The sequence below is a fragment of the Silene latifolia genome, chromosome 4 (genome assembly GCF_048544455.1).
Source record: "Silene latifolia isolate original U9 population chromosome 4, ASM4854445v1, whole genome shotgun sequence".
Classification (NCBI taxonomy): domain Eukaryota; kingdom Viridiplantae; phylum Streptophyta; class Magnoliopsida; order Caryophyllales; family Caryophyllaceae; genus Silene; species Silene latifolia.
This window is the reverse complement of record NC_133529.1, coordinates 108,334,109-108,346,112: the sequence shown is the minus strand read 5'-3', so window position 1 is coordinate 108,346,112 and position 12,004 is coordinate 108,334,109. Positions and strand designations below refer to the sequence as shown.

Genomic DNA, 12,004 nt, shown 5'->3' with positions numbered 1-12,004 from the left:
TAGTCCCGAGTCATTTGGTCAAGCGGGTCGGGTTATTTTGGGTCGGGTCATTTTCGGGTCAATGATTAAGAGAGAAAAAGTCATTCCAAGTCTTTTCAGTTCAATTAGAGTTATGTTTTGTCGGGTCCTTTTCGAGTTGGGGGTTTCGAATTAGGTCATTTTCGGGTCGGGTCAGATACGGGTCAAGAAAGTTCGTGTCATGTTCGGGTAGGGTCAGCTCAGGTTTTGGGTCACATTCGGGTGATGTAGTTCGGATCAATTTCGAATCTCGGGTTAGCCTTTTCGGATCGGGTCAATCGGATCGGGTTGCTTTTGTGAGGATTAGGTATAAGGGACGCTGGATGTGTAATTCTGACCGGATTAACTCTACGAGTAGTAGTCCATAATCATCATCACTTATTCATCAGTGAATTGGAAGGAAGTAGGTTTGGTTGTGATGGGCGTGTGTGCTCGGGATGACCGGAAAAGTACTGTAGCTAGAGAAACAATGGTGGGAATTAGGGTTTCTGACAAAATTATGCGCCATAACGATGATTCAACCTCTACAACTACTTCTACCCCTTTAGATCAGGATAACCCTAACAAAAAGATGAAATTTCTTCATGAAATTGATGATCTAAATCATCGTCAATCTTCAATTTGCAGCGATACTAATGTTGAAGACCAATCAGACGACGACGACGAAGAAGAAGAAGATGATGACAACGACGACGATGCAGAAGAGGAATCCGAAAATGGTGCGGAACCAATTGGGGATGTTGTTAAGGTTTCCGACGATGGCGGCGAGAGAAGGAATCACTTTAGCGCTTTTCAATTTGACGGCATGGTCTTTCACCTTGTATGTTTCTCAACTTCTTCATTTCTTTTTTTCTGAATTGTTTCTGTTTATTTAGGCGCTGTTTGTAGTTATAAATGTTGCGATGTTTGAACATGTGAGTTAGGTTTTCCTGCAATTTGGCGGCATTGTCTTTCACCTTGTAATGCTTGTATGCTTCTTTTTTCTCCCTTTGGCTCAAGCCTCTCTCCTTGACTTCTCCTCAGATTGAGGTTTCTGAAGCATCCGGTCTCTAGTCTGATACCGTCGAAACCTGGAAGACCTCCGGTCTGGGCCAGACACCCTATTTCGTGTGCTGTTCCTTGGCCGATAAGAGCTAGGGTAAAATAGAATATAGTTTCTCATCCTTAACCGTCATCACCTTTCACATTTATCCTCTCTCATCTCCCGTCTTTGCTGACTGCCATCGGCCCTCTTGTACAGCCACCTTGATGTTTTCCTCGTTGTCTTTTCTCTTCAGTCATCTCCTTGCACATCTTTGTTGTCGTCCAAGACAATAGGAGAACATCCAGTCAAATTTCTACGCGACTATGCATATCCAATTCTCCATAAACAATTGACCATTCACATTCCATTATCTGAAATTTGCACTTTGAACAAAGAGGTGCTTCAATTTCTTAATTCTCTTACAAAAGTGTTGTTTTGATTCTAATGGTGACTTTCTATCCTATTTAAATTTGGCGATAACTTAATTTGGGAAATTTGTTTGTAATTTTGTTCTTCCGTTTGATGTTGGGAATCTGAAATTTTGGGGGCATAATTTCAAGCTTTTTTTTTGGTGTATGTTTGTCTCAGGCCTTTCTAGTGGTCGGGGTCTGGGTTTGGACTGGCTGTTCCGGTCAGGTCCGGGTGTGGATCGGAGGACAGTAGGCCCGGTCTCCGGTTTTGAGTTTTCCTCTTATCGGGTCTTCGGGTTAACTCAGTCCGTGGTCCAGGTTTGGACCGGCGAACAGCCTACTGTTTGGCATATTGTGTGTGTGTGTGCGCGAACTCGAATGTTGTAATTTTGATAGCATCGTTGAATCTTACAATCTAACTATTAAAGAAATCACAACCAATCTCGGTTGGATATAGATTTTAATGTTTTTAGGTGTTACTAATAGCTTTTAGAATCATCATACAATTCTATGATCCTACAACCAAATCACTGCATTTTTATCAGCGAACATAACAATTTCTGGATAAATAAAAATGATTTATTAGTGAATTGAAATTTGAATATAATATTTTGCTGTAACAGTTTTATCCTTTGATCTAATTTTCCCAGTTTGATGCGAGGCATTTCACTGATACATAGTGGGATCATGATTCTAACAACACGTTGTTAGCAGCACTTCTTGTATAATATTGTAAATGAAGTTATACTGCAAAGTGGCAGTTATTTGATGCAAATTGAGACAGTTTTTCTTATGGGTCATTTGGGAACAAGGTGGTACTGTTGCATCATGGGTTCTCTCTTACTTCGGCATGGGCCAGAAACGGACTAACTGAGCCTGTGCCTGTGCCTGCTCCACACATAATGTTGTTATAGTTGCAAACTCAATATAACTATTTCTTGAATGTGTTTCAAATTTTCATGTGTCTAAACCTCCAATTGTGTTATAAGCTTGTAAATTTCATATACAGGAAGATACCGTTCTTGTGGCCCCAGAGGAAGGAATAGTGAAGCCTTCTGTTGCCATCATCAAAGTAAGTACAATCCTCTAATTATTTTTAGCTATGATGGTCAGTTTTTCATATGTAGTTTTCTATGAAAAGTACTCCCTCCGTCCCGGTCAATTGCTGTCCTTTGGTTTTGGCACAAAGACCAAGAAAAGTGGAAAGGGCCAATTACTAAATGACAAGTGGAGTAAATTGAGTGTGAATGATCAAATTGCTCATCAAATTCATTCTTAAAATAGAAAGGACAACAATTGACTGAGACACCCTAATATGGAAAGGACAACAAATGACCGACCGGAACAGAGGGAGTATCTTGTTTATGGTGCGTACTGGTATTTTTATTGGGACCGTGATTTAAAGCATATAAGGAGATGTTGGTGTCTACCCTAAGATATATGCTGTAAAAGTAATTTGAATCTCCTTGTGCTATGTGTTTTGGACCTATATTTGCTTGAATTAAACAGAATAACTTCATCTACAATCTACTGACCTAATGGTAGTTTTAGAGGACAACATAGCAAAATAATTATGCGATATCTCAATAGCTTCTTGGATCACTTGTTTTTCAACTTGTTACTCCGGTTTTGATATTTGCCACAGTGTCTCTAATCCGAATAGTTGTGAACGGACTCTTGTTAAGAGAGGAAGAAGTTCAAAATTCTCTGTTTTGCTACCATAAATTGAAGTGCCGGTGGAGTTCAAGGTAAATGAGACAGGAAGGATCACATATTCGTCATAGTTAGACCCGTTACTTCAGGGATAAAGGATATGTTTGGGTTTCTGGTATGTTTATGCATGCAAGATTCAACCCCACTGCAGTTTTTTCCTGCTATTTTGTGGAAGATATTACCGTTATCAGTAGTTTCCAATCTCAGTAAATTGTTGCTTATGCTTACAAATTATCTCATGGGCATATGCAACTTCATTAATCGTCACTTTTGCTTACTTTGAAATTTGAATTAAAATTGTCAATCAGGCTACTCGGGCCGGTTTGAGTCTATTTAGGACGGTCTTGAGTTATAAGGAGATCGAGTCTATTTCATCATGTGATGTGAAGTTGAGAACTATAATTTCACATTTAGCTATTTTAAGGCCCTCTTATATTGTTTGAAATCAATATTTAGCCATTTCTTTGTTGCGTCATCATTCGCGTTGAGTCTATTGAGTCACGGATCTGGTCGAATTAGTTTTTGTGGTTGCAGTTGGGAAAAATCCGGTTGTATTGGTTATTTGTTCAAATATTTTGGGTTCAATCGGTTGGGTTTCAGGTTGTTGATTTTGTTTAGCTTTTGCTTGCTATATACTTCAGTGGACTGAGGATTTAGACTTTTTGGGATCATAACAGGACATCTTCCTGGCTGAAAGTGGAAGCTTGCAGGTTTGTTGTCGACGATTTTACCGGCCTGAGGAGGCCGAGAAAATGGAAGGAGGGACCTGGGAATCACATGACGCGCGGGAGCTTTTCTGCAGCAGTTATCTTGATGATCTTGACGCTTCAACTGTGATGCACAAGTGCATAATACATTTGGTTCCTCATGGCCGGACATTGCCTGACCGCAAACAACAACCCGGTTTTATTGTACAGAAGTTTTATGATTTTGGGACGAAGAAAATCAGAAATCTCTCTGAAAGAGACTGTGAAGGTATCTTGTTGTTACAACCAGAAGCAGTGTAAATCACTTTCCCAGCGGCTTGTTTTCCCCCGACTTCTGTATGGAGTCTTTTGGTTTGTTGCTGCACATGTTCATAGCAATACATACAATAGGGGTGTAATATGTTAAGGTTATCATTATGGTGCCGATTAGCGCTTATATTGTCGAGGGACTTTTCTGTCAATGCACTCTCTTACAAAGTGGTCAGTTTTTGATTGATTTGGCGCTCACGCTAACTTGTCGACATTCGTTGATATCTTCCAAAAGCAACACAGCGGACATCTCAAACCAAAAATAATACCGAGTTGGGAGTTGGCCTTGGACCAAGTACAGACTCTAGCTTTCCGCCTCCTAGATCATTATTGGTATTTAATTTTAAGCAGTGTTTGCCATTTAAAGGGACGCTTTTTACAATAATATCCCTTGCAATGCCAATGTACTTGAGTCGTTCAACTAGAACTGAAATACTCCCTCCTAGTCGTTCATTTCTTCCCTCTTCCCTTTTTCATGGTAGTCGAATTTTCTTCTCTCTTTCCTTTTTTGGGAGGTTTTGTGTGGTCCAAATTCATTTACATGTGGAGTAGTGTGTTTTGTGTGGTCCAAAATCATTTCTTTATTTCTTGTGCAAAATGGAAGGGGAAGAAATGAGTGACTAGGAGGGAGTACTAAATTAGCAAGTCTCATTGAAGATGAGTCAAGTAATATCCAAGTGGGTAGATGAGACAACCAGAATGCTACTGACCCGTCTTATCTACCCACTTGTATATTACTTGACCCGTCTTAAGCTTGTGACGGATATGACCGTTTTCAATGAGAATTTGTGATGTTAAATAGCATTTCACAACAAATATCCAAGTTATTATTATTATAAAATATTGTATAAATGATAAATGGTGGGCACATGTCCACCGCTAAAATTCGTATCCCGAGGACGGAGGTATCTTGATGCGACGAGCAGTGAAACACCCTCCAAAATAGGTTTGATCTGTAAAAGGGGCATTAAGACCATCCCCAAGCAAGGTCACCGACTGGGTCGTGACCTTGTTGGGTCATCTTAATGACACCTTAAATTAGGATTAAGGGGTTAATTTTGGTGACCTTCAACTACTCAAAAAGTCAATTGGTGACCTTGAGTTGAGTTAATGACCTTGTTGGTGACCCATTGGGTGGCTTACTTCGTTAATTTGAAACAAAAAAAAAGGACAACTGTCAAAATAAAGAGAAGGTGACCTTTGGTTGAGTATGATGACCTGGTAGGTGGCACTCTCTCATTGATTAAAAAGTGAAAAATAATTGGGTTGGTGACCTAGGTCGTGACCTTTTGCTTGAGAGGATGAAAATGAGTCAAGATAATTAAGGTGTGATAATGAGGAAAAATATTGGTGACCCGATTAACTCGACCTTCTGCTTGGGGATGGTCTAAGGAGATGATAGACGTCACTTAAAAGCAAAGATCTGCAATATTTCCCCCAAGGAAAAATGAGTGACATTAATGACAAGAATTGGGTTTGATATTCCCCAAAAAGCACGAGTTAATGAAATGTGGCAGTCAGTGTGTTGTTCCTCATTCACCCTTGAGATCCAATCTAAACGAGGGTTGAGTTGAGAGGGTAAAATTGTCTTTTAACACTACTGAGTCTGTCTGGCCATAAAAAAATATAATAAAAATGGCATCTTTGAATCTTGGAAGACGGGGTTGCCCAAAATAATTTAAAATAAAAAAGGAAAGAAATAAAATAATTTAAAACTGAAAACAAAGTGCCAAAAATAAAAACACAGAACAGTATACTAGGTAAATAGTTGGAGGAGAGAATGATGAGTTGAGAGTTGAGAGTTGAGAGTTGAGAGAGAAGGGCACATGAATTATATGAATATAAAAATACTTTAATGGACAATCAACTGAACCCACAGCTCCTCACTGTCTCTCTTTAGTCTTTACCACCTTTTTCACTCACATCACATCTCTCTCTCTTTCTTCCTGATTACAAGGCATGCTACTTCTCTCTCTCTCTATACCTTTCACTTCTCTCTCTACAAAATCACCCATTCTTTCTCCATTGTTGATTGTTGATTGCTTCCTCAACTCTAATTCGAGTTTTTCATTTCATTGCAGTTATATTGCTTGTTGATATAATAATAATATTGTAAAACCGCTTTACAGGAGACGAACCAACCAAGTGTGGCCAATATTGGTTGCTTTTTCATACAACCAAGTGTGGCAATAATTAGAGTTAAGAATTGGGTGTTCCTTTGTCTTCACTGCTGTTAATGAGATCTAATCATTCTACCTTGGAATGCATTTCAAATTAAAGGTAATTTCCAAACACTAATCTTGCTTTATTCATTATTCCTCTTTTTGGTTATCTCAAATTTCAAACACTAAACTGTGGCTATGCACTTGCATTTTCAATTGATGGATACTGGCTTTGTTGTTTTGCAAATGGAGTACACAATGGTACTTGAATCTCATGTAGCAAGGAACATGTTATTCAGGATCTTACATCTTTTGCTGATTATTATCATTGTTGCTGCTTTTGTGACCTACTAGTTATTGCTCATTCGGAAACAATCTCTTTGTGTTTTCTAACACCTCCGTCCCCTCTTTTCTCGTCTATATTTCTCCTCTCTTATCTTGCTATAGGCGGGACCCTGTGGGCCATGCAATGTTTGTTTGTATAGTAATTCAGACAATAATATTACTGATTTCAATGCCAACATAAGGGCAATTTGCGGGAGCCATTGAGGCACTGGGGTAATGTTGTGTTGTATTACTAATTTGGATGCCAATAGTTGTCCCTTCCATAACAAAGTAATGTGCAGATCCTATAACTTACAACTTCATAAATGTTGATAATGGAATATTCAGAATGCAATGCTTTTTTGTTTTCTTCTTTCTTTATTTCTTCATATGTTGGGCTACTTTTTTCTCATTCCAGCTTGTTCTGTTTGTTGCATTGCTTTTTCAGAATCTAAGATTCGTAAATGGGTGTAGATATGGAATTGGAGTTTGATAAATTCTGCAAAGTAGGTCGAAGCCCTAGAACCGTTCTTCCAGCTCTCCACCATCTATCAAAGGTCGAAAATAGAAATAGAAAAGTAAAATCTAGTGCTAAGAAGGATGATCGTGAATCTCTGAGGTTAGAAGAACAACATTTTACGGAGCTTAAGTTTCGCAATTACAGAAGTGTTTCGTGTAAGAACCTTCCATCCGGAGATGTTGAATTGGATCACAATGAAGATTTGAGACGTGGTTCAGTGTATCAGAGTTCCCGGGAAAGAAATTTTATACCAGAAACTCGTGGAGGAAGAAAAAAGATCGAGTTTTCTCGTGGAGGTGAAAGCTCTTTCTCCTTCAGCATTCTCGATTCAATATGCGGCTCGGATGAGGAATTGGAAGATAGATCATCCAAACTGTTGTCTGGTAAGCCTCCGAGGCAGCCATGCTCTGTGGATTTTAGAGACCGACAAAGTGTTAGTGAAGTATATGCTGAAAGGGACTCAATGGAAAACCAAAAGTTCAAATGTCAAGAAGTGAGTGGGCCTTCAAACAATGCTAATTCCCTTAAAGGAAGAGACTCCCTTGCTTTGAACAAGTCTCTATCTGCCAAGCTTGCAATGCCTCATTCCCCTACTCATTCAGAAGGGAATAGCTCCAAAGGCAGCCCAAAATCGCGGTTCACCCCTATTAGAAAGATGTTTGATCCTCTCACAAAGTCTAAATCTCATCGAAATCCTCCAACTAATGCCAAATCATCTGGCTTGACAGATATGAGAGTTAACACCCTTCGGAAATCCTTGTTGCACGACTTTTCTAGTGCAGTGCCAAATTTGAATAAAGACGAGCCACAGGTTGTCCAACCATGCTTACCAGCTCATCTCCAAGGCAATCTTAAGATGGAACAGAAACATGGGGTCCCATACTTTGAATTTTCAGTGGCCCAAACTGAAGACGTGTTTGTTGCAAAAACATGGAAGGCCGAAGATGCACTTAACTGGGTATATACATTTCACTGCGTTCAGGGAAGAAAGAAAAGTAATGCAAGTGGGTGTGGAATAAAATATAGCAATAAAGATTCGCCTATGGTTGGACAAATGCAGGTAAACGGTCACATGAGAGACCAATCCAAACTTAATGCATTACTATGGAGTATTACATAGTTAATTGTTTTGTCTCGTATGCAACGTGTAAGACAATCTCAAATAAGTTTTTTTTTTTTTTTTGTCAGGTAAAATGTTACTTGTGTTCAGAGTTGAGATGTGACGGTGGTGGAGCATTTAGTGACTCCATGATCACAGAGTTTGTGTTGTATGACATTGATCATGCAAGAAAAAGTGCCACGTCTGAAGAAGACATTAGTTCTCTTGATTCTTCTAAAGTTTCGGGTGCTTCGCCTTCGAGTGACATATTGAGACAGGGGAATGTTGAATTGGATGATTTGTTTAGTCTGGGGAAACCTCGACTTCCAATGACAAGTTCTGTTGACCGCATTAGCACAGATTTCTCCAGTCCTTATCCGTTGTCCTCGGCTGATTTACATCCAAGACTTGAAATTGCAGCTGTAGTTGTTCAAGTCCCACTTGAGAAAAGAGAAAGCTTGAAGTACAAGAGAGGAGAGAGGCATAACTTGGACTCGTGTGTTAATCATGAAGGGCGGAAAGGTATGCATGATGATAACAAAGTGAAGTTGAATGTGGTGGCACCATTAGGGAACCATAGTTTACCAAATAGTGATGAAAGTAGCGGACCCTCACCGTTGCTCGATAGATGGAGGTTGGGTGGAGGTTGTGAGTGTGGTGGATGGGACATGGCATGTCCACTTATTGTCTTTGGGAATCCTAGAACCCATTGCTCAGTAGAGACTTCCCTTTTGAAAAAAGGTCTCCCTTTGAAGCTTTATGTACAGGTATGTTACTTCTTATTATATGAAAATTTCAGTTATTATGAAACCTGGATATATATTTATAGCCTTTGAAAATGCTTGCAAATGTTTCACAAAGAGTTGGGAAATCAAATTTGTAGGTGAGAATGTGAGATACATGACTTGGTAAATTTGGTTACATGAGTTAGGGTTAGATCAGTAAACATAGGCATGGCATCCACATTTAAGACCCCGAGAGTACGAGATATCATGTTTGTGGTTTGATACTATACGCTTGGTCCATTTATCCCTCAATAAAGGACATATGTTGCTATTACAAAACTTTCTGAAAGTAACTAATCCTGCTATGGTTTTTTCTAGTTTCTCATTTATATTTTTAACTTGGCACCACCACAAACCAACATATGATATTTCATCCATCTCGCCCATTTGTTTATGTATTCCTCTTTGGTGGTACGTTTCAATTATTTGTTTATACTTTCTACTTAAGTACTCCCTCCGTCCAGGTCAACTGTTGTCCTTTCTATTTTAGGATTGCATTTGATGAGTAATTTGATCTTTCACACTCAATTTGGTCCACTTGTCATCTTATAAATGGCCCCCTCCTCTTTCCTTGGTCTTTGTGCCAGAATCAAAGGACAACAATTGGGACGGAGGGAGGAGATGACAAGTGGACCAAATTGAGTGTGAATGATGAAATTGCTCATCAAATGCATTTCTAAAATAGAAAGGACAACAATTGACTGAGACACCGCAAAATGGCATATGACAACAAATGAGCGGGACGGAGGGAGTAATTTTTTTTTTTAAACGATTATTTGGCCTCCATTTTTTTTTGGTGTGTTGTGCACTTGTGCTCCTTGTCGTTACTTCACCTACGAGGCCACTATCATGACGCTCTTATAAACCCAATAGAGCAAGTGCAATGGAGAACCTTTATATAAAGTTTTTCATGTGCCAAATCATTTTTCACCAACCTCTAAATTTAAGAACTTTTTACCCAATGAAGAACTTTTTTATTTTGTTCTTAATTGGTACCCACTACTAATTTTGTTCTTCCAATTAATCAATTTTACTTTTTACAATTATCGAAGAACTTGATTTTTAAATAAGAACCTAGTTTTATTCTGACAAACTCAATAACACCCACAAGGGAATAAAGTTGTTGATGGAAAATCCAAGACTAAAAAACCACCATTGCACTTGCTCCTATAAATGCACCTACTCCACTTTCATGTCTGCATAATAAACTGATTCAAAGACAAAATGTAAACAAATGGGTGAGAAAAGATGAGTAGCACTTGCTTGTCGATTTTTAATATACATAATTTTCGCCTTTGAAGTTGATCCGATGTGTATTGTCTTTGATAGGGAGGAAAAGATAATGTGCCCGCATTGACAATAACAGTCACCACGAGGGACGAATACGTAATTGATTTCCATGCACAACTATCCAAATTACAAGCATTTGCTGTGTGTGTTGCTATCTTGCACACATCAGAAGCCTCGAGTTTGATTGATAGAGAGAAAAGTAAGGAGTTGTTACAATGTAGCTCAGTGAAGATTCTTGTTGAGGACGAAATGAAAATGTTGATAGAAGCCGTAACAGAAGAGGAAAAGAAGAAAGTTGCAAAACCAGTGGAAGGAAATACACCTACTTATGTGCTCAATCCACCGTTCTCTCCTATTGCGCGAGTCTAACACCTTTAGATTGATCAGTTGATGCCGATTAATAGTAGTTACATATATGAGCACGATTGATTTGTACATTATTGATATTCGAGATGGAGAGACATGGGGAAGCTGAGAGTGGCCTTGGATCATGGTATTAAGTACGATCATAACCTCTTGGTACACATTTGAAGGGTGGCGCCAACGACCGAGATTAGATTGGCGATGAGCGGATGGGGATTAAAACTGAAGCTGAAACTTAATACGAAGCTGGGTTAGTTGGATGCAGTAGTATAGAAGAACATATACTGTCCATATTTGCTAGTTGTTGAAATAGAGCTAGGTTTATAGAGAGCATTGGGAAGAGCTAAGAGTTGGTGTATCATGTATGTGCTTCCAAAAACATGGTTCCTGCTAAATTTGGAGCTTCAACACATGTTTTTGTATTTTAGCAATTTTGGACCCTGCAAATAATACAATAATTTTTTGAGAAGTGATGCATTTAAATTTCAAACTCTACTCCTTGAGTATTGATTTTTGGATATGGACTCAAATTTTACTTTTTCTTATAAGATAGAGTATACTAGTAGGGCTGAGCAAAAAATCCGATTATCCAAACTGATTCGATATCCGATCTGAATCCGATCCGAATGTTTGGATATCCGATCCGAAAGTTAAGTTTGGTTTGGATATCTGATCCGAAATCTTTGGTTTTGGTTTGGATATGGATATTATAATTAAAACATTTGGATATCCGATCCGATCCGAAACTATAGTTTTCTAGTATAATTTCGAGAAAATAAAATTTTATTTGATACAACTTAATTAATGTTTAAAATATTAGAGAAATATCTAGGTGGTACTTAAATTTTATGTCGAGAACATTGGAATAAGAATACTAAAGAAAATCATCATGTAAGACTATGAATATAATCGTGTTTCAAACGTAATTTTAAAGTAAATTCAAAAGTATGGATATCCGCATCTGATCCGATTATTTTGGATACCCGAACATTGGATATCCGAAACATTTGGTTTGGATAATGGATATCTAACTTCAGGATTTTCAATATGGATATCCGATCCGAACTAGCACTTTGGATCAAATATCCGATCCGTACTCTGCCCTAGAGTATAGGACAAAGCATTTTACAATTCCCAATATTCAACATTGTTTTGTGGAAGACGCACTTCTAATCAAGAATTCATGATGACATTTTTTATCAGTGCATGTTTTTACTGATTGTTTTTTTTGGGTGTAAATTGAGGTATCCATCGTCGACAGCAGTGTATAATTCCCTCGA

The 12,004-nt window shown here is 38.5% G+C and overlaps 2 protein-coding genes across 2 annotated transcripts; both read left to right on the top strand.

Annotated features, from left to right (window-relative positions):
* The first annotated feature begins 354 nt into the window (after positions 1 to 354).
* LOC141653777 (protein REPRESSOR OF VERNALIZATION 1-like) lies at positions 355 to 4,379 on the top strand. The gene is made up of 3 exons (XM_074461626.1): positions 355 to 838; positions 2,462 to 2,524; positions 3,843 to 4,379. The coding sequence occupies exons 1-3, from the start codon at positions 437 to 439 to the stop codon at positions 4,170 to 4,172; spliced, it is 795 nt and encodes a 264-aa protein (XP_074317727.1). The 5' UTR covers positions 355 to 436; the 3' UTR covers positions 4,173 to 4,379.
* A 1,462-nt stretch (positions 4,380 to 5,841) lies between these two features.
* Positions 5,842 to 11,193, top strand: LOC141653776 (uncharacterized). The gene is made up of 5 exons (XM_074461625.1): positions 5,842 to 6,138; positions 6,311 to 6,461; positions 7,116 to 8,247; positions 8,376 to 9,053; positions 10,401 to 11,193. Exons 3-5 carry the CDS (start codon positions 7,132 to 7,134, stop codon positions 10,728 to 10,730), a joined length of 2,124 nt encoding a protein of 707 aa, XP_074317726.1. The 5' UTR covers positions 5,842 to 6,138; positions 6,311 to 6,461; positions 7,116 to 7,131; the 3' UTR covers positions 10,731 to 11,193.
* The last annotated feature ends 811 nt before the right edge of the window (positions 11,194 to 12,004 follow it).